Here is a 22,589-nt window from a genome sequence, read left to right as displayed (position 1 = left end):
GGCAGTATTGCAGGATGATGTAGGAGGTTTCCTTGCCATTTCCTAGAGCTGTTCCTAGAGCTTTTCAGTGACGTGGCCTTACAGCCACAATACTTGCACTCTGAAATCTGATTTTTCAGACTACCTTTGCATTTAGCAATCCTGTTTCCTCTGTGAACTGGTCGTTTTATACCACAGGTGACTCTGTAGCCCTGACCACCCTGACAGTGGTCTGGATTCAGCCCTTTTCTGCTTCTTCAGAAGATGGAGCTCTTGCTCCAGTATAGCAGAGGGAGAATTAGGCAGCCAAACTTGTAGAGCAAAGTAGGGGCTGGAGAGAGCATCGTAACCCTCACAGATTTTTAGCTGCTTGGGCTGAAATGCTGTTTTGCATGTAAGCAGGGTCAACTTGATGAACATGTTTTGGGGTCCCCTAGAGTGAGAGTGTGCTGAAGAGGCTTCAGAGCTGGGGGAGAGGCAGCCCTGGCCCTTTGCTGGGGGCTAGTGCCTATGTTACTGCTCAGCTTCAGGTCCCCACAATAAATAAAAATAGATCTTCAATCACAGAATTGCACAACTAGGATTCATAAAAATCTGGAATTTGTGGGTTTGGGTTTTTTTTTTTTTCAGTGCAAAACCTTTAGCTGAATAGATGAGATGGTTCCCTTGCCTTAACATTTTTTTCTTAGATTTTCCCTGTGGGCATAACAAAAACCTCCCAGCTCAGGATGGCTGATACCTGCACACTCAACAAGCTGTTCCTCTCCCTTCCTGCTAATTATTCCAGTGTTGAGCCAGTACAAAACATAAGGAAGTTACAGGGAACTCTTTGCTGCCCATTTGAAGTTATCAGATGTATTTTTGGTCCATGCTCCACTCCCCTACCACTGCCAGCTTTGCACATCTACCGTCCTACACCTGGCCTGCCGAGGGACAGCCCAGGTGCAAAGCTGAACTTGCAACACCCAAACCAATCCGCAGATGACTTTTCTTCCTTTCCTCACATGGCTGCGTAGGTAATTCTCCTTATAGATGAGAATTTACTGTGGCAATGCTGTGTAACTGTTGATGAAATGATTCCTTTGGTCCAAATCTTTTGCAAAGGTCGGGGAAACTTTATTAAGCTTGGCCAGGATATAAGCCAGGAGGCTTTCTGGGAGGAAGATGGCTGGCTCGGAGGTCCTTTTGGAAACCAGTTTTCCTTCTGGTGTGCCTCTAGCTATAATTTCTGAGATTAGTCATTGCTGCTTTCTTCTGAATAGATTTATTCTGTCTGCTGTGCAAATCCATGGTGGAATTTTTTTGTGTGTGCTGTAGAAATAGGTTTGTGTTGCAGGTGGTAACGCACAGATCTCAAAATGAAAAAGGCTTGGAGAGAACTCTGCTCAGAAAAAGCAATATTTAGAAAATAGCTACTGGTGAGATTTACCTGTGTGTTGCTGGTTTAAGCTGCCTTGCTAAAGCGGTCAGGCATTGCCTGGTCAACTAACTTGATTTTTACACGCATTTACAAGGAGATGCAAGGTTCTCTCTTCATTTCCCTTCTGCCAGAGGCACATTTTGGGGAGGGTGAGGGCTGCAGCGTTACACACCCAACTCCTGTTCCACAGTGGGGAAAAGGGCAGAACATTTCTACAAGTCCCCTGATTGCTAACGTGCCAAAGATCATGATTTACAGCGCTGAGCGCCGGTGTCAGTGGAGGAAAAGGCATTTCGCCTCTCAGCTGTGCTGCAGCACCCACTTCGTGGCAAAGGGAGAGCGGGGACGGCAGAAATGAGGTCCTTGCCCTAACCCAGAGTGGATGTGTGATTTGTTTTCACTTCAGTGACACGGTGCCCGTGTCCTGCAGCAGCTCAGCTCTCATTGAGGTTAAGCTCTCTTCCTGCTCTTCTTTTCTCTCAGCAGTGATAAAACAGATGCAAGCAAAAGGAAACATGTTGTTCGCTCCCAGATTTTCACAGGAGAGCAAAATGGGGCCAAAGCATTTTCAGCTTTTTTATCTGACCTTTAAAAGCTGGGCAGAGAGAAGGGCAAGTTTCCAATTTCCACTCGTTGCGTGGAGGTTATGTTTAGAGGGAGCATGCAATAGAGTAGCTTGAATTAAAAAAAAGATTCAAATGAAAACTGAAGCAATGATGAATGCCTTTACTTGTTAGATTATACATATCGAAAGAATATTGCTACAACTGTCAAGTTCTTTTAAACAGCAAAAACGTTGCACACAGAATTTGGCTTGAGCTGAAAAGCGAGGAGCCAGAGCAGGCGTGGAAGGATGCTCTGTGCCAGGGCAGGCGCACGCTCCCGCTTGGTTTAAGGAGGGTGCGGGCTCCTGTTCTACGTGCCAGACCCTCTCCTAGTTTGTTTTAACACTCCACTTGCCAAATTATCTCCTCCAAGCCTTAAGGGGATCCTCTGTGTGTGCTCTTCACGCAATAAAGCTGAGCAAAGGTTTCCCTCACTGGTGTTGCCCGAAGGGCGGAGCTTGCGTGTCCTCTGCTCCTGCTGCCAGGGTGGTGGGGATTGTCCTCTCCACTGTGGTGGGCTTGAGGCAGCCTTCACATGGCTCCCTAGGCCAGGGGCTTGGATTTGCCCGCTAAGAGTATCGTAGCTGACTGCGCTCTTGCAGGCTGGCGTAAGCATGTTACCTGAAATGCACAAGTTTAGTCAAAGTCCTGTTTAAAATGCCACTTGTAGTTTTGCAGATGCAGCACAGCTGTTTGCGCTGTTACTCTTGCACTTTAACGATTACAGCCACAGGCTTTTGTATTTATGCAGGGTCCATTAAAGGTAATGTTGATTTTTAAATTTTTTTTGGCCTTTGAAATGTAAAGCAGAGTCTCCTTGCACAACCTACAATGCCAGCCAGCTTCCCAGAACAGCTATTTTGTAACGCTGTAGAAAACCATTTTAAGCCTGAGAGAGTAAGGAGCCTAGAGAAGATTGCAGCTGGCCACGCTGAGATAATCAAGTGATAGGTGATGGAAATGAGTCAAACCCTGTGGTCCTGCCTTAGCCGAGGCTCTCACTGAAGCTAAGTGGGAGTTCAGCTTTTAGGGAGAACTGCAGGAGTGCACTTATTTTATTTTTCTTTTTAATGTTATACAAATGTTACATGATTACAGAGAACAATGTATTTCTTGGAATAAGATGCTTTAATATTAACATCGTTCTTCATTGCTTTATAGATGCTGCCCTGTGTAACACGAGAAAGTTTAGTTCCCCTTGAATTAAGGGTGAACTAGCAGCATCCTATTTTCGATGCTCTTTGGAAGCTTTCAACTAAGTGTTACAGAGAAATAGCACAGTAGTTGGAGTTGTCCTGTACTATTCATCACATTCACAGACCTCCACAGCTTCATCTGCACTGAACGGGACTGGGGTCCTAAGCAGCTTCTCATGGTCATAAAAGAAGCCATTCTCCGCTCTTTCTTTTTTTTTCTCCTACGGAAAGTACGGTATTTTATTATTTTTACCTGCTGTTTTTCCATGACATCCATCACCTTTCATCAGCGAAGTACACTACAGTTTCCTGACACCTTGTTTAGATGCTTGAAATTCCCTCTCCAGGTTGAAGGCTTTACCTACTTGTTAGCTGACAACTGTTGAAGTTGCAAATAAGAGAGTTGAGTTTTGGTAAACCAAAAAAAAAAAAAAAACCAACCAAAAAAACCTAAACAAAGAAGCTGTATGTCCTGCTTAATTGATTTTATGGATGGATTTTTCTTAAGTACCTACTTCAGCTGTGTGAATGTAATGTTCTGTAAGAGCATCGTCTGGCTGGCTCACACGCGAAGATGCAATAACGCTGAAGATCCTCTTTTTGCACTTAGGGTCTGACTCCAGCCCGCTGCGGTCAGTCCAGTTGATTTCGGTGAGGTTTGGATCAGGTCAAACTGACAACTCAGGGTTGTCGCCAATCACTTAGGGTCCCAAAGCGTCCCGAGGCTGAAACCTGTATCTAGCAAGTGTCGAAGTTTACATTAAAATGTATGTACTTTTGGAACATGTGCCATAAATCCAATTAAATGTCCATGCTTGCACTAAGGATGTTCTTGTGATGAGACTGTACTTTTCAGCATCTTTAACAATAATGTATCTGTTGAATTTTTGAGAAAGAAAAAAGAATATTGAACACTCCTAATTTAATTTTGTGTTTCTTTGTCTAGTTTTGCTTTTGTAGAACATAGGTACAGCTGGTTTGACTTCTAAGCAGATGTGTGAGGAGAGCATCTGGCTGTGTTGAGAGCAGGGTTAGTAGCATGCATGCGGTAGTGAATTTGCTCTGTCCCGTCAAAATGAAACGTTTTATACTGTGGACTAAAGGGGGACCTTTACGATCTGGCTTTGATTTGTGAACCATGGATTCTTAGACACAATACCAAGTTGATAAGTTAAGACATACTGGGGTATTTTTTTTTTGGTGACCATTTTTGTACGGAAAAATTGTTGAATTAGTTGATGGCTGTGGTTGCCTGGGCGGTTCCCCGCCATGCTGCCACACGACAGCGAGCGTTTCTCCGCTTCGGGTGGCCAGCATTGCGGGGAGCCCCGTACGCCCTCAAAAACGTGACCAGCTGAGTCTGAACCGAGCAACGCTGCACGACCTAGAAAGATCCCAGTGTTCTTCAGCCACGGGCAATCACAGCAGAGAGGTTTTCAGTCACTGAAAGTTATTTCTAGCTACTGTAAAATCGGTCACAACGCACTTGCTAGGTGGAGAAGTAGGAGTCTCTGAAGTTTTGTCGGGGCTGTTTATAGTGGTAACAATTGTGGTAAGAGTACACATTTTGAGGTACAACTGTAAATATTTGTCTCGGACATAGCACATACTGCATATTAAATGGTTTTAATCTTTTTTGTCTTCCATAGTTTTAAACCTAAGCTTTTATTAATTTATGAGGTTAATAAGTTCTGCAAAACTGAATGTACAGTCTGAGATTTTTAACATTTGAAACTTTGCACACGACATGGTATGTTACCTTACGTATGCTGTCGAACTAGGCTCTTCATGTATATGTTATAAATTACAGTAGAGAATTTTCTCTGACTGCAAGTTTAAATGAACTATATTGTATATGTACCTGTAAAAAAAATGTGTTAAATCTATATTTAAAGATTAAAAACTTGTTAAATAGATTGGTATGAGAATGTGCAATTCTGTCCAAAGACACCTCTGCTATAATTCTAGAGAAAAAAAAAAAATTCTCCCAGTGTTGGTTTTATTTAATTTCTCTGGAACAAATATAACCTTCTCACATGCATTTTAATTTTAAAATAAGCGGGTGGCAGATGATCCGATTAGCTTCTCGCTGGATGTAGCGGCAGTGAAATTGGGAGAGGCACCGTAGCGCTCGTACTGACGTCTGACATAGCTGCTCTTGAAATCCTGCCGTGGCTCAGGCGTCTCCATCACCGGCCTCCCCTGCACCCCAGCACCGGGCAGCGCTGCCGGGAGGGGCCGGGGGCCATTGACAGCCCCTTTGCAGGTGAGGTGGGGGGAGAGGTGGTCTCGGGGGCACATCTCGGCAGGTAGGAGGGAGGAGACCACCATCAGCGGGGTTCTGGGATTATTCCCTTCTGTTGAATTTGGGAACCAAACTAAGCCTGTGGGAGGCAGCCCAGCACAGGACCTCTGCCCAGCGCAACCTTTCCTGGGATGCCCTCTCCCCATCCTGGGATGCCCTCTCCCCATCCTGGGATGCCCTCTCCCCATCCTGGGATGCCTTGGTGCCATCGCCCACCCCAGGCACGGGGCTGGCATCTCCTAGCGAGGTTTCTGGGCTGTCCCGTGCTGCTTGCGCTTGGGGAACAGCCCGCAAACTCCTTTGGGGAGGGCAGCGCGCCATCACCACCAGCAGCGTCCACGGCTGCAGTCTCTAATTTAACATGATTAATACAGAGATGAGGACAGGTAATGAGCACTAAGCAGTTCTCATTATAATCCTAACAAGGCTCTGCAGAAATCGTTAACATAAAGCCTGCCACTACCTTTAGATGAGTTTTACATAGATTTTAGGTCATTTATTCAGCCAGTTTATGCCGTTCAAAAGCAGGAGGAGCATTTCCAGTTGCCTGTGATCCATCTCAGCCTGGCCTATGTGAAAACGTCTTTCCGAGCGTGCAGGGAGAGCAATGCTTTGCATGTTCACCTCCCTCGCTACAGGGACGATGGGTGCCGGTGCCTGAGCTGCGTCCCCTGGAGAGCTGGGTGTCCCTCGCCCAGCGTAGCCGTGGGCATGCTGGTGGCATGCTGGCCTGTGGCACACATGAACTGCGCCCAAACTCGTCCACCCCAGGCTCTGCAGCGGGGTTTTGGGGACTCACCCACCTTCAGCAGTGCTGGTGTGTTCAGGAATGCAGTCACAGGTAATTAAAAAGGCTTTTTATTTCCTCATTACCACATTTCCACTGCGTTCTCTCAACTTTTGCCTTCCAAGAGCAGAAATTAGTTCATTTAGAAATGTTTATTAAAACGCAATGATTTCTGAAAAACACGCAGAGTGCTACGATCTCCAGTGAACCAGTCCATCCCCCGGCATGGTTAGGTCAGCCTCGTGGTGTCCTTTATCCACTTCAGGTACCTGGAGACCCTGGTGTAGATGCCGTATTTACCTGGCTTGGCGCATTCCTCACCCCAGCTGGTGATCCCCGTGAGAAACCAGGTACCCTCAATCTCGGTGGTGTAGGGACCTCCGCTGTCCCCCCCACAGGTGTCACTGCCCCCGGCCGAGAAGCCTGCGCAGAACATGTTCTGCAGGATGGTGGTGGAGGTGCTCTTGAGGCAGGTCGGCCGGTCGACGAAGGGCACCTTGAGGATCTGGAGGATGGTGGCCGGCCGGCCGCGGAAGAGAGTGCTGCCCCAGCCGCTCACCGTCCCCATCCCGTGCTTCAGCAGGGCGTTGGTGAACTCCCGGCTGCCGATGCAGATGGGGGTGACGTAGCTGTTGAAGCTGAGTGGCTTGTCCAGCTCCAGGAGGGCGATGTCGTTGTGGTGCTTGTTGATCGTGGCGTTATATGTGTGATGAGGAACAACTCTCACCACCTTACGCCGCTGCTCCGTGTTGTCGTCCTCCATGGTGTTGTATTCACCTGCAGAGACAAGCGTGGTTTGGGCTGGACCCCTCCACGGCTGGACCAGCAACCATGCCATCCCGATGCGATACCACCCCAGTCAGGTGGCTGCAAAGGGATGGGCACTGCATGCCCCAGCCCTCGGGCTGCTCCGAGCCTGATGCCAGCGTGGCTGCTCGCTCCTTGTCAAAGGCCGTTGGAGGTTCCCCCACGGCGGCACCTCCTCCATCCTTGCAGCTGGCAGGACCTGAACCCCTCGAGGTGACACTGGACCCGTGCTGGCTGATCAAGTGTCAAAGGCCCGGATGCTTCTGCCAAGGTCAGCAGCAATGTGGCTGTTTTGGGGATTTAGCACCCTCAAAGAGATGTAAGGGGATGTTGCCCTAGCACCAAAGGGGGAAAGCCTCCAGAATTGAAAATATTCATTATTTAAAATAAACCATACATCAGTGAATATGAACCTGACCTTCCCTTTTCCAAAACCACCCAGGGAAGAACGAGAGAATGAGGCACAGGACGCGCCAGCCCCCCGATGCTCACAGGTGCCCCTGAGTGCCTGCTGCCCGCGGGAGGCTCGGCTGCTCGCGATCGCAGGGCGCTGCCGGCAGCCTCAGCCTCCGGTGATTGAGTTGCTGGCAGCCTGTTACCTCCCCTCCCGGCTTGTGTAACAGGTAGAGAGGGAAGGGAAAAATGTTCTGTGGTCTCGGGTTGAAAACCGGGCAGCACCTGGGTCTGTCTGCGGCCGAATCCCCTGTCCCGCCTGTGAACTGCCCGTGCTGAGGGCCGGAGAGCAGGATGAGTTTTCTCGCAGCCCAAGAGGCGCGGGGCGCGTTTAACCCCTGCTGCGGTATTTCTCCACGCTTCACTGTAATCTCCAGAACGTACGATCTCTTCTAAACAACATCTGCAGCGCTCCTGGCCCTGGCAGCGTCCTGTGTCTGCTGCGTCTGCCTGCGCGGAGCGGCGCGGAGCCCGGCAAGAGAGGTGAGGCAGCTTTCTGTGTTCACGCTAACGCCGGCGCCTGATGAAGGCAGCTTTGGTGGCTGGTGCTGCTGATGTGCATTGTGAGGGGTTTTATTTTTTTTTTTTTTTGCAGCAGCAGCAGAGTGTGAATGTCAGGTTCCACGCAGGCTGTGTTTCTCGGGTGTAAATGCAAGACAGATGTGGGGGAGACTTTCAAAAGGTTTTTCTTACGCTGTTGCTGAGGGCCTGAAAATACGCTTTGGGGTGGAAATGGTGAGGTAAAGAAGGACAGGGGAGGGGAATGCTTATTCCACCCGATTTTTGGGTCTCCTGTGGTGCTGTATATACAAAGCTGAACATTTAGCAGGAGTGGACGTGGAGGAATCAGATGTTGCCCATGCAGTGTACACGGTGCAGGCACAGATTCAATAGTCCCCGAAGCCCTGCAAAATCCCCTTTTGCTCCCCTGACTCGCTGCCTGTCCCAAATTTTGCCCTAGAAACCCAGTGGTGCTGTGGAGCGGGGTGAAGGTAGCGCGAGGGGGCTCGGCTGATAACGTATCCCGACTGGAGAGAGCCTGAAAGGAGCGGCAGTTCGCACGCGGATGCAGCGAAGGCAAAACCTCTGTCCTCCACCTCGTGCTTTTCTGGGGGGAGACTGGTTTGGCGCTGGGCATTTTGCACTTCCTCACGTTAGCAGGTGCAAGGCTGGGCTTTGCGCTGGGCTTTCCAGCAAAACTGCTTGAAAGCAGACAGCGAAAAATGTCGCCTGCAAGCTGCGAGCATCCTCCTGCCGGCACCGGGCGGGTGGTGCCCAGCCCCACGGCACTCAGTCTCCAGGGTCCGGCCAGGCGTGGCCGGGAGCTCGGCTGTGTTAGCACGGGAGATGGAGATGCAGCTGGAGTCCTCTTGCTGAGCTTGTTTCTGTAGATATAAACTCGAGTGCTTCATGGCTCAGGTGGAATACCACTTTGTCACTAGTAGTGTTTAAACAGAAAGCACGAGTCTGCTCACAGGAGCTGGGCACCAAGAGTTGGGGGGAAACATCACTTTCCAAGCAGAGATACCTTTGTTTTGGAAAGTACAGTGTCACGTGCCATGCAGTCTGGCCACACTGCCCCCGAGACCCTGCACGCTTTCCCACGTGCCAGCCTGGTTTCTTTATTTCAATCCCTAAATTCTGTTTACTTCTAAAGAAGTTAGAAGCAGACGTAGTCACCCTCTCCTTGCAAGGAGTTAGTCAGGTTGCTGGTGCCCCTCTTGCACCAGCCACACAAATCTATTCTCCTAGAGTTGTGTGAAAACTTGGTGTGACTTCCAAGAAGAGCAGAAATCCCTAGCAAGGTCCCACGCGGCCAGCAGAGATAGAAATCCATCACCCCAGCTCAGGAAGCAGCATCTGGAGGAGAGCACGCTGAGGGGAGACCTCATGGCTCTCTACAGCTACCTGAAAAGAGGTTGTAGGGGGGTGGGTGTTGGTCTCTTCTCCCGAATAACTTGTGATAGGACAAGAGGAAATGGCCCCAAGTTGCAGCAGGGGAGGTTTAGGTTGGATATTAGGAAATGCTTCTTTACTGAAAGAGTGATAAGGCACTGGACCAGGCTGCCCAAGGAACTGGTGGAGTCTCCATCCCTGGAGGTGTTCAAAGAACATGTAAGATGTGACACTCCAGGACATGGTTTAGTGGACATGGTGGTGTTAGGTTGATGGCTGGACTTGATGATCCTGGAGGTCTCTTCCAACCTTAAAGATTCTATCATTCTATGATCTTAACTGAAGTCCACTGGACTTTTAAGTAGCCTGGGGTTCTCTCTGGCTCAGGTGAGATTGACTGCAGCCAGGTTGAGCTGTGTAACGCGGTCCAGCCACTCCGTGGCTTTGGGATGGAGGCCAGGTCCAGCTCACCGCTCCCACTGGAGGTGGTGGCACCTGCTGAGACCGGGCTGCCCAAAAGCTGCGTTCTGGGGCCTCGGTGCCCTAAAGTAGCTTGTGCTGCACTGCTGCCCACTGTGGCGGTGTGGGTCCGGGGTTCTGTGCGATGCCTCGTGCCTGCCCAGTGTGAGCCCTATCCCGCGTCCCTCGCCCGATGCTGCCCCAGGTGCTCACCTGCCACGGCAGTGACGTCATCGCCTGGCTGCAGGCAGTGCGCCGCCGTCACCACCCATTTCTCATTGATGATGGACGCGCCACAGAAGCCCACACCGTGGCTGTTCAGCAGATAAACCTGTGGTGAAGGAAATCACGCGCGTGGGTTTGTGTAAATCTGTCAGGAAGAAGAGTGGGACGCGGGAGTTTTCGTCAGCTGTAGGACAGGTTGTGTTTAGGTCGTACAGACCCAGTGCTGCCAGAGATGCTGCTTCCTGGGGAGTCCCTGCCCAAAACCTTAACTGCCCATTTCAATTGAGCATCTAACTGCCTCAGCACTTCTGGTGCATGAACCAGGACACCCTTATGCTGAAACTTCTAACTATGTTGACCAGCCGACTCGGTGGACTGTGTTTAAAAGCAGGATTTCTGTATAATTCACCCATTTAGTTCCTTTCACATGATGTGGCTCATCGCTGTCTATCCACCTCATACTTTCCACGTATTTACTCGTTTGATGCTTTGTTAGGCAGAGCTGTTTGCATTTTAAGGTGCTTAATATCCGTAATGAAGAGGACAGCCCACGGCCCACGGCGATGCAGCCATCCCTGTCCCTGGTGTCCTGTGTGGGCCATGCCCAGGTGCTGTGGGCCGTGCCCGTGGCTCCCAGCACTGCCGGCTATGGGAGGGCAGCACAGGCTGCCGGTGGCTGCCACCACCGCTACTGAACCCAACACCCACACATGTCTATGGGTGCAAGACTGCCCATGGAGCAGCCAGAGAGGAGGGGTGACATGGTTTACAAGGCTCTTTGCTCAGATCTGAGCCCCACAACCACCCCAAGCCCCAGGGAGGACACAGCAGCCCTCCTTACTGCTGCCTGAATCCCAGCAGGATGAGCATCTTCACTTGCCAGCTGGCAAAAGGGCAACCAAGACTTTTTTTTCAGAGAGTGCCTGGTGAGGCAAAGGTCTCCATGAGCACAGCCAACTAGCCAGACTTGGTGGGCTTGTAGCGTATGAATTTACTTTTTCTATGGATACTGATTTCTCCTATTTAACTTTCTGGTTCTCCTCTGGACTCTCTGTGAATGCGTGGAGGGTGCCAGCATCACCTACGGTTTGTCCCACAAAAGGCTGTGCCAGAAAGCTCTGTGTGGCTGGGGCAGCGTACGGCCTCTTCCCTTCAGACACAAAACACGACGCCCCAACAAACGCGCTGCTGGTGGCCATGTACATCCTCAACACTTTGCTGGCTAAGTGGAGGGCAGATGCCTGCTCCGGACCTTTCTACACACACCCCCTCACTGCTGCCCTCTCTCAGCAGATGCAGAGGGACCGACTGATCTGCATGAACGGGCATTTACATCCCTGCTCAGGCAACTTCTCATTGACATCAGCAGCGTCGGTCTGTGCCAGAGCTTGCAACAGCAAGAGATTTGCCATTCCTAAAACCTCATCCAGGTTCATTGTTTTGGGCTCTCAGCCACTGAGACTTCTGCACACTCTAAAGCCAGAGGAGAATTTAAGGGCTATAGATGACTGTAAAAGACCCAAGCTAGGAGCTAACTTTCCTTTTGACAACCCTTTAAAAGTATTTGGAGAGCAGTGGGTTGGAGGATGTTTCTTTGCAGTGCGCCCCCCCCCCCCGCCCCCCTACCTGTGATGTCACTTTTGGTGAGGATGACAAGGATGTCACAAGTGGGATAAAGAAAGAGCAGCTGGATTTGGTAGATGTCAACAAGGACAGATCCTTTGTTGGTATAAATTACTGTGGATCTGTTGAAACCAGTGGAGCCAAAACCAGAGCTGCTGTTCCTTGCAAAGCTGTGCCATGCAGAGCTCACCTCCCTCAGCCTTTGGCTTAATCTTGGTGAGCTCATGGGCTGCTGGGGAACCTGTTGCTGTAGTTCAAACCTGGATCCTTTGTGCCCTGCAGATAAAGTTGCTGTGACTCTGACTTCTAGCTTTTTTACTAGCCAAGTTTTGTGGCTGTGGCATAAAACCGTGTACAGAAAGAAGCTGTGTTCCTGTTAGACCCAAGATCTATTGCTAGACCAACCTCAGGGATGGGCTTTTGGTGTGTAGAAGTAAGCTGATCCTACATTCAGAAGGAAATGAATAGACAAAGCGACTGCTGGGGTTACAGGAGAGATGGAGAAACAGCCAGTACCTGCCAGGGCACCTCGCCTCTCATGCTGTCTGACCCACCAACGACCCGGGTGCCCGTCTTAATTATCGGTGTGATTTTCGTGGTAGCAGCGGTGCTGGTTTCCGTGGCGTTGTCGAGCACCTCGTCCTGAGCATCATCATGGTCATCGGTGGTGATGTTCCAGTGCTCAAAGGTGTTTATGGCTCGGGTGAGCTTGCTCTTCGCTTCCGGAGCCGTGATCCTCCCGCAGGGATAGGGCACTGGGAGAGAAACGGTCACGGTTACGACCGGCTGCGCGTTGTGGTGAGAGTTACAGAGATCAAAGAAACAGGCAAGGAGGCAAATGCTGCCTCATCTCAGCACCGTTTTGGGACTGACACGGGACACGCAGGGCTGCGGGCATTCTCTGCACAAGCCTGTGCCTTTGGGCAGCAGTGCAGGTAATATGTGGGAGTAGTAAAGCACAAATTGTTACTGGGCTTTAGAAATGGATTCTGAACAGCTTTGAAAAAGAAGAAAGCTTGCGCGAGCGAGCGCGTGTCTGATGGGACGGTGCAGCTGTTGCCTTTATTTTTGCGGGATGCTGAGGTGCGTGCCTGGGAGGCTTGTGCGGCCGGCAGCCGGGCGCTTGGCTGACATTTCTGCAGCAAGTCACTCCAGTACAACAGAAGTCCAGCTGGGAGAGGGCAGGAAATAATATCTGCCAATTGTACAGATAATCCTACTTGGCACCAAGGTGAGGAAAACATTAATAAACTCTTTCTAGAGTTGTAGATTTTCTCTGTTAATGAAGATCTCATCCGTAGGCTCATTTCAGACAAGCTCTTCCCATTTCTCTCCTACGCAGTGTGTGCCGAATTCCTGCTGATGGTGGCAGTCAAAATAGTAAATAGCATCAGGCATTGTCTTTCATCTGAAAGGCTTTCGACAGCACTGTGCAAACAAACATTAGTGTAAAATCAGATGTAAGTGTGGCCTACTGAGAGTTCTTTTTTTTCAAACAGTCCACTTTAGGAATAGGACTCAAATAAGTGCTGAGTGATGGAAAGTGCCACTTGTGAGGTGAGGCTGGGAAATGAAAGTTTCAGAGCCAACCAACACTAAGCTTTTGCAGGAAGGGCAATTACCCGACCCGAAAGATGATCTTACTGCTAACAGTAAAACTTTCTGGTCCAGTGAAAGTGATATAGCATGTTGGGCAACACAGGCTGAGCTCTTAACGATCTCCATTAACAGAAGGACTCCCAGCCTAAGGAAAGTCCTACACTGATTGCTGAAAGTCAGCACTTTCAGGAGGTCCAGGTGTTCCTGGCTGTAGCTGTCAGACCTTCAGAAACTAACTCACCTGTGCAGGTGCCTGCATGCCACTTAGGTGTGCAACCCTATTAGTCTCAAGTGTTAGAGATAGGATAGCACCAAATGTTAAACTGAGTTTAGATGGTAACATTTTTCTCTACTCAATCTTCTTTTTCCTCTGCCAGAGGTACTTCTGAGATGTTCATGCCCTGTTAACTCGCTGTGTTGCAGTGGGTTGGGATTGCGCATGTCGGTGTAGTTAGAGCTATTGTAACAGCCCAGGAGTGGGGTAAAGCTGGAGAGCATAACAAGAACCAGCTATTCTTTAGCCCTTTCTGAGGCTGCAAGCTCAACAAGGCACTTCTCCTCCAGCCCTTAGGCTGCCTTTCCATTTTGCTCCTCAATACTACAGCTGAGCCATGCAGTCTAGTTCCTGTTGAGGGTCTCTGTGTGCAGGTACACAGTGGTGGGAGGACAGTACCACCACTTGTCTCCACCCAACTCAGGTAATTATAAGACACTGCATGATGCCCAGATGTGAGATGGACCATCAGAAGGATTGTCCTTTGTTCTGAAAAAGCCTAGAGCATCCTTGATGTAGGATCAGTAACTAAATGGTAGCTCTTACTGGAAAGACACGGGACTGGGCTCTGGCTGGATGGGAACCAGCATGCGTGCTGGTGTAGCTGAACATCGTATTTCCATCTCCAGAAAACTACTGATCCATATCTAGAAATAGAAGATGGCTGCAAACGGGAAAGGCACCTGTGTGAGTAGCCATCTGAAACAAGCATTTGCCTTGTGCATGAATTCCTGGACACCTATCCTCCTTCTCTACCTGCCTAGGTAAAAAAAGGATGCTTGAATTGCATCCTTCCAGCCTGACCCCGCATCTGTCATTGGAAAAGTGCAGGGTCAGGCTCTTTACATTCGCTAAGCAGGAAAACAAGGCTGGTTTCCAACAGGATATAGCATTTCTTTGAGATTCATGTATCTAAATTCAGGACAAGACCTTGGAAACTTTCACCCAAATCTCTTAAAAACACTTTAAAAGTCAACCTGTAGGTTCACAGGACTTTCCATCTTCATGAAGTTTATAGCCAGCGGCACAGGAACACACAACTTTCTGCGGCGGGTCATGCCTGCAAAAGTGCTTGCAGCCTCCGTTTTTAATAGCACACGTGAAGTCTGAAAGAAAATGAAACTGTGAAAGCTCTTTTGAAATACAGCTGATCAGAGATCTGCTGGGACTTGGGTCTTTCGACTCAGCCTGTAACCCACTCAGGTTGCTCCAGACTATGGAAAACGGATGCTTGCTAGCAAGGAGAGTGACCTCCTTCCAAATCACGTCCCTGCTTGTAATGAAGGAGCAACAGGCTCCTCTTCAAGAAGTCAGGTTGAGGAATGGCCGTACGAGCCCTGGTGTGGCCTCCTGCCTCCAACAGCTGTCTGCTGTCTGAAATTTGGCAGCCTGACCATAAAGGACTCCTGCAAATATTTGGTTATAAGCCACGTGATTTCCCCACCATGGTGCTGATTTCCTCCCCCCTGTGCTTACAGCAATCCAGCCCCGGTGTGGATGTTAGCGGAGAATGCCATGTGTCAAATGGGAGCCAACCCTGAACCCAAGAAGGGCTTTGTCCTGGGATTATCGCTGGGCTCTGAATTTAAAACCTCAAGCAAAGCCATATGTTTTTCCTGACACACCAATAAATCATTGCGGCCTGACGCAGACGACCCATTTCAGCAGGACCTTTGATGAAACGGGTCCCAACCTGAGGCATGACAAGATTCCTGTGACCTGAACGTGTCCTCTTCCAGCCTACATCGCACCCCCTGTAGTGGGAACACCATCTCTTGGAGATGGGAAACCACTAATCCGCAGACGCCCTTCTAATTCTCAGTGGGTTTTCAAATACCTTCACAGCAGATTAACTCCGCTCCTACTTCCTCAAGGACACCTCCCTTCCTGTAGCCATTTTAATGCCATCATTTACTATTTTTACAGAGCTCCTTTTCACGCCTCACTTCAAGCTCTATTTTTGTTCCTGTCTCACTTCCACGGGAAATCTGCAATGAGACTATTTAAATTTGATGCAGCTTTGAAATGCTCTTTTTAACGTACGCTCCTCTCTTGCCAGAGCAGAAGCACGACTAGAAAGAGAATCTTTTATTAGCGCAGCGAGTCTAGCACATTATGCGAGGCGCACGGCCCCTGATTATGTTATAAATATAAGAGCTGAATATCCCTCTTGCTTAAATTATCAGTTGTTTGGTTTTCATAAACTCCTCAACCCATCAGGAAAATATTTGCCTTTTGTTTGCCTTCAGAATCAAGTTTACTGGTGATAATTTATAATTATGAATTTAGCGGAGTCCTGTTGAGAGGAGGTTGTGACAATCCTGCCCTGCTCAGCACCTTCTGCCTAGCCTGGCACGAGAAATGGAGAGGAGGACTGGGAGCATGGGGACCTGGTCGAAGTCAGTGGAAAACTATTGTTTTGGGCAGAACAACCACAGGACGAGCCCCTGGTACGTACCTATCTCGCAGTTTCTGCCTTCGTACCCAGCTGGGCACCAGCACACGTAAGAACTTACTGCGTCCTTGCAAACAGCTCCGTTTTTGCATGGATTTGGGTCGCACTGATCTCCATCTTGGAGAGAAGACAGGAGAATTAGCAAACATGAGCGTCCACCATGGCTGGTGCCAACTAAGCGCGGGAGCCTCACTCTGTGCAAGTCTTCTGGTAAAGATGAGCAAGAGGCTGCACACCTTCATTCCCTCTTTGTAATGGAAAATAAGTCAGATACTGGCACGCAAGCGCACAACAGACAGTCAGTGCTGGGGTAATGTCAGCAGCAGTGCTTTTTCCAGAGGCCTAATTATGTACCCTGTCCTGCCTGGGTTAATTCCGCTCGTTTCAGTAGAACTCCTCCTCAGGCTCCCTCATGCAACATCTCAACAGGACCTCATGTCCTGGCTGAGTTAGACAGAAAAAGTTAGGTTTGCTTCCTCAAGAGTGGTCAGGATTTCCTAATCTGAATTATTTTAACAGTACTGTCTTTGTTTTTTGAAGGTTTGGGCCTGTCCCCTTAAGTTTGGAGACCTCTCTGTGTATTAGGATTGAGAGCCTTGGTCATTGCTCTTTCTTTCTAAGTCTTGTCCCACTATTAACTGGTCTAGATTTTTCTTTACGTGTCAGGGCTTTTATTTTCACAGTTACCTACAGCTGAGAAGGTGAGGCTTTAATAAAAACACCCGGAGTTGGAAAATTGGTGATTTAACACTTTGGAAGGGTACGTCAGGGACGTTAAATTACCGGGAAGTGCGCTTTGAAATGGTGATGCAAAGGCAAGGAGGAAGGGGAACGTCTTGGTGCCTCTGTGTCCTATCAGTAAGTGTGGCTGACAATGGTACTTTTGGGAACAGTCTGGGATGCAAAAGGCAGATTGCAAACAGGGACAACAGCAGCTCGTAAGGAAACAGTAAACCAGGCGCTGTGGACAATAGGGGAATACACGACATTCATTAATTTTTAAGAGCTGATTGGCTACAGCGGCAGGGAAACAAATGCAGTGTTGAGTTTCACCAGTTGATTTTTTTTCAGAGGACAGGCCTACAATGCAAATGTAAGTTTTTTATTTTATAGTCTGGACTAAATAATCTGAATTATTTAAGGCTTTTTAGTGAGATGTTCTGGGCGCTTCGCCAATCTACAAAGCAGTTCATCTATTGAAATGTCCTTAAAATTAGTTTCTGATGTTTTAGTGGGCAGTGAAATCTTTTTGGTAAGGGACTGAGGAGTTGTTGGGGATGAAGGCTGAAAGGGAAGAAATAGACGGTGGAAACAAAACGGTGGAGAAGCAAGGGTTTGGGACAGCTGATGTGAGTGGCAAACAGCTGTTTGCTCTGATCATGTTGAGGTTCCAGTTTAATTCGGCATTTCTAGGGATTCACACTCTGCTTGCACGAGGTTGTGCCTTATCTGGAGTTCTCCGCTTGAGAACAGAGCACTTGCTCTTTGCTGAGGGGGTGTTAAATATTGCTGTCGTGCTTTATATCACGGCTGAAAATAAAGGCCCAGAGCGTGACCTGGGCTCAGCAGATACAGTGGTCTGTGGGAACTGGTTCTGTTCTGTGAGGTTTTGAAGTTTGTTCCAAAAAACCTGCTTGAACAAAAAAAAAAAATGTTAAGCAACAGGGTTTGGGACTTGCAATTTGTATATACATGGGACAGGCCCAGCCTGGGTGGCTGCAGGATTTGGGGGGCATGGCTCTGACCAGCTCTGTCATAACACAGGTTCTGAACGCTGGAATACATTTGTTTCAATAAACATCTGCTATTTATGCACTGAGAGATGAATATTACATATTTGAACGGAAAGAAAGCAGCTCTTACCAATGTATGTTTTCCAAAACTCCATCTGCAAAGAAAAAAAAAAAAAAAAAGGAAGTTTCCTTTTATTTCTTATTTCTGGGCACTGCTGTTGCCATTTTGCAGCAGCGGTACTCACTGTTTTCTCTGTGTTTTCAAACACTTCTCGGGCTTCTTCAAAGCTGCATTTTTCTTCTATGCATTCTCTCTCAAGGTTCCCAGGAATGACCTCTTCCAGTCTGTTTGAATTGGCTCGCTTTTGCCTGTGCAGAACCGAGCTCGCCTCTTTGTTGTCGATGAAGACTGCAATTTGAAAAAGAGAACAGGGGCTAGAGAGGAGCACACAGCTGGGACGGGCTGTCAGGGCTCTGTTCTCCCAGAAATCAAGCCCTTTCAATGCGTTCACGCTCCCGTTGCCCTGTGGCCAGGGAAGTTTAGGGAGTGTGATCATCTATTTGAGGTTTCTTTGGTGTCTAACTTAAGTGCAATCCAGAAGATCCAGTCTGGAGAACCAAGAGTCAAAGTACTCAATAGGCAGAAATGACTGACGGCGAGAGGGTGATTAGGAGCGTCGAAGTTTGATGCTTAAAATACCTTAAAGGACATGGTGTGTCTCCTATCATAGATGCACAGGCCAGAATAAGCTATTTGAGAGGGGAAAATATTAGGCTTTTTCATACTGCTGCTTGGTGAGGTCTTGTTTGGTCACAAAAATCATCCTGCTGTAATGATACCTGCCCATTTTGGCTGTGAAAGGCCATTTGCCTCTGCAAGCAGCTGCGGCCCTCAGAAGCCACAGGCTATTTGCCTCCCTCCCTGCTCCTCACCCTTGTCCACGTGCCTGGGTACCGCTCTGTCCTGCTGGCAGGAGGGATGCCATGAGCCCTCCTCACCCCTGGGCCAGGTCACGTCGACGAGGTGGCGTGCATCCACCTTTAACTGGTGGGCCTGGGCAGAAACCAGCAGTAGAGATTTGCTGGCACTGCAGGGACCACTAATCTGGGTGGGACGTCCATGGTGCCCACCAGCCTTCCCGTGGTGACTGCCTGGTGAAGGGCACAAGGATGTGCAGTCCCGTCACAGTGCCACCATGAATGGCCTCCCAGCAGGGCCACATATCCCATTGGCAGGGTCACCAGTGGCACCTTCCCCATGGCAGCCACCAAGGGTGTTTGCTCCTGACTTACCACTCAGAGACCTCCACCCCTGTTGAGCACTATTCTCCCATCCCACCACTCCAAAAAAGACATTATTCACCCAGAGGACCTTCCTGCTTTGCCTCCCCAGCTTCTCCTCTTCCTCTCTTAGCACTTGCAGCCACGTCCCTTTTTGTCACCAGATGGCACGGTAGAGCAGCTCTGCTTGGAGCTGCTGGTGACCACCCTGGACACAGCCCCTTACCTGGGGGCTCTGTGCTGGAAGGGGTTTGGGGACCTGTGGGTCTGGCTCCTCTGAGGGTTAAGGTGAGCGTGCGCTCAGCCGGGAGAGTGATGGGCAAATACTGGTCACTCGTTACTTCTCATGGCTGATTCCTGCACTTGATCCAGAGCAGATCCCAGCCACTCCGGAGTCACATGGGATGGGTTTTGGTCAACTCTCATGAGTCCAAGGAGGTTTGCTCAGATTTATGCCATCCCACTGATGGTGTAACCAGCCCCTTCACCTAGAGATCTCTCTGCAAGAGACTGAACTGTTTCTGCAACGCTTGTAATCATTGTGCAGCAAGCTTGCACCTCTGCCTTCCTCATGTTGGTGTGGTTTTGGTTAAAAACGAAACGGAGTGCATGAGAATCCTGACCTTAATCTGATGGTCTGGCAGTAGATATTGATGGGTAAAGCACTGATCCCTGAAGAAGCCAGGCCTGTTTCAAGCACCACAGCCCCTGTGGGGTCCCCTGCCAGCTGCACGGTTGTGGTTTATGCGTGGGATATGAACGTACAACCCCAGCCAGGGAGGACACTTGCCCCCTTCTCCCCACAGCATGGGCCGCAGCCTCTGGCTTGTCCCCAGGCTGGACAGAAAAGGCTCAGGTGACAGTGATGGAGCAGCCTTCCTTGGTTTGTAACCTGTTGGGCTCTCCCTGTGCTTGGTGCCTGGGGAACCCGGTGTGGGCACAGCCGCACATCACCCCGTGTGATGTGAGGCAGCTGCTTTGGACCCGCGCCTTCATCTCTTCCCAGTGGGATGTGCCAGGCACCTGCTGTAATTAACCCATTTTAATCAGTGCAGCTTTGTGTCTCCATCAGATCCCTCTCGGCTTTCTCTGTTGCTTACCGACCCCATGTGCTGCTTTACGAGCAAAACTGAAGGTTGCAGGCCCCGTGGGGTGACAGGCATGGTACTCACCCTGTCTAGAAACCATCCTCACACCAAGAATATACTCACACATGACCTACCAACTTCTGAACCGGTGTCTGAGGGAGTGGGATGGGTCTCCGGGCCAAGGGGCTGTGGAAGGAGACCTGTCCTGCCAGCAGAGTGTGGTATTTTCCAGGAGGTACACCTGGATGCGTGGCGGTGCCAATATACTTTAGGCTCTACTCACTTTTCATTGCTAAGCAAACATCTCGGAAAGAGGCGTTTGTTGGTTGGTTTTGTTTTTTTTTTTCCACCTGTTACTTGCAATGTTTTAATGGAAGAAGAAAGGCTGGCCTACACCAAATGAGTCCTCACACTGGATGTGAACCAGGCTCTGCTTGGAACCGTTGCTGCTGCAGATAAATCATGCAGCAGCCTGCATTACTACGTGTGATTGCCCACATCCATCAACTGCTCTATCTTGTCTACAATTTTGGCTGCACCTTGCAGTCTTTGTTACGTTCACGCTGGGTTTGGCTTTAAACAATGCTCGCAGTGGCAAATCCAATGACTGTTTTATGGATGTGAGTACTTGTACTCTGGGACGCGAAGAGGTGTGGATCTTACTCCACCAGCAACACTCTCCTTTTTTTTTCCTTCTGTGTGTGGGTGCGTGCTTTCTAAAATGGCTGAATCAAGCTCTGAAAGCTTAAAAGCTGCAAAAATTTAAGAAAAATCCCATTCTTAAAATTAATCCCTGTGACACATTCTGTGTAAAATCAGCATAAAACCTATTATTTCATCCCCAAGAAAAGAACCAGAGCTTTAAAGAGAGGAGGTATGAAACACAGCAATCCTTCTGAGCTCTTGTCTCTTATGAGACTGCGCAAGCTGTCCCACCGTCAAGTGAGAAACGCCCCTTCATCTGTGCCAGTAAGCCCCCCCCCCCACCCAAAAGTGAAGTACCTGCTAGGTTTTAAATGAACGTACCTGTGCTTTCGGCACGAAGACAAGCTCCCAGAAGACAAACGGAGAATACGAGGGGGATGTTTGCCATCTTCTTCCCACTGCCCAGACCTCTTGCTAGCAAGTTGTTCGGGTGGTGGAGCTCAGTCAATAGTTCCAAAGTGCAGGTTCTTGTTTATTTACTCTAGGTAACCCTTTCATTTAAGGTCCCCAGATGTGCCATTGCAGAAGCTTGAAATGGCAGTGTGGGTATTGTTGAAGAAGGCATGTCCATGTGCAAGAAACCTTGTAGGTAGTGGCAGTCCTTGGGCTCATCTTCTGCCCTGTAGGATACTACTGCCACGCTTGGGGGTTGAGCATGGCACAAGAACAAATTAATTCAGCCTCAGTGAACCTCTATAAAGCACTGGATTTCCCATTCCTATCCAGGTAATATTGTTGGTCACGTAAAAGGCCACAGTAACATTTTCAAGCTTCAGCATGGCCCACGTTTCATCCAAAAGAGCCAGCACGATTCCCTTGAAGATGACCCTACAGATGACACCTCCTCTCAGGGACCAGGTGCCCTCGGAGCAGGGCTGTGCCAGCCAGCACAATCTCATGCAGGTTATCTAATTAAAAACCTGGACGAAGTGAAGTGAGACCATTGATCCATCATCCAGATCTGCTGGGACAAACCTTGGAAACATATGGAGTTTCTGAGGTCCTGTACTTGAGGCCACAGGAAGGAACCTGCTTCTCGGTGGCTTGGACAGTGGGCTGGCGTAGGGATGCACTGATAAAACACCAGCTCTGGAGCAGGGAGAGCATGCAGGGTCCTGGCTGCAGGGCAGCCTTTGCCCAGGGCAGGTTCGCAGGCTGCTCCTGATCCACACCAGCCAAAGAGCAGACTGAAAGGGAGGGAAGATGGGGGAAATGAAATAGGAAAAAACTGCAGGTTTTCATGCAGAAAAGAAAGAGTGGGTTTTCATATGAAACCATTCATATTTAATGATGGGTTACTTGCCACTTTTAAAACCCATTTCTTCCCTTCTTGTGACTTGCCCTTAGTATGAAAAACTATTTCAAGGTGAGTAATTGCTTTGGGGAAAACACTGAATATTGTAAAAAAATAAATGAAGCATTCATTTCTGGAAAGGTCAAAAATCTCCCCTCCACCTTCTTCCTTGAGGAGTTGCAGGGAAAGCAGGTCAAAATCATTCATCCCACTCTGGGGAGGGATTTTGGGCTTTCTGCCGATGACCCATTCCTCAAAACCTGCTTCCCACTTTCTGCTTCTTCTCTCCACCCCGCCGTGCACCATTGCAGCTGTGTGCATCTGGAGCTTGTGGTGCTCTGCCCAACCACAAAAAAGTCTCGGAAAGAGACATTTTAAAGCAGGGCTCCATTTCTGAGTGTGGTA

At 49.1% G+C, this 22,589-nt stretch overlaps 2 protein-coding genes across 3 annotated transcripts in view; one reads left to right on the top strand and one right to left on the bottom strand.

The window, feature by feature from the left end:
* MCF2 (MCF.2 cell line derived transforming sequence) overlaps positions 1-5,114 on the top strand; it is a 58,678-nt gene extending 53,564 nt beyond the window's left edge. For both annotated transcript variants that reach the window (XM_086756295.1, XM_086756296.1), the window contains one exon: positions 3,166-5,114. In XM_086756295.1, the coding sequence (XP_086612421.1) occupies positions 3,166-3,206 (41 nt within the window). In that variant the 3' untranslated portion in view covers positions 3,207-5,114. The remainder of the gene's footprint in view (positions 1-3,165) is intronic.
* A 1,233-nt stretch (positions 5,115-6,347) lies between these two features.
* Positions 6,348-21,289, bottom strand: F9 (coagulation factor IX). The gene is made up of 8 exons (XM_010122214.2): positions 21,212-21,289; positions 18,062-18,225; positions 17,947-17,971; positions 16,087-16,200; positions 14,606-14,734; positions 12,272-12,510; positions 10,121-10,238; positions 6,348-7,069 (listed from the first exon to the last, which is right to left on the bottom strand). Exons 1-8 carry the CDS (start codon positions 21,276-21,278, stop codon positions 6,522-6,524), a joined length of 1,404 nt encoding a protein of 467 aa, XP_010120516.2. The 5' UTR covers positions 21,279-21,289; the 3' UTR covers positions 6,348-6,521.
* Positions 21,290-22,589: the final 1,300 nt, after the last annotated feature.

The sequence above is a fragment of the Chlamydotis macqueenii genome, chromosome 11, assembly GCF_036417535.1.
Source record: "Chlamydotis macqueenii isolate bChlMac1 chromosome 11, bChlMac1.mat, whole genome shotgun sequence".
NCBI lineage: Eukaryota > Metazoa > Chordata > Aves > Otidiformes > Otididae > Chlamydotis > Chlamydotis macqueenii.
This window is presented reverse-complemented; position numbering and strand designations above follow the sequence as displayed.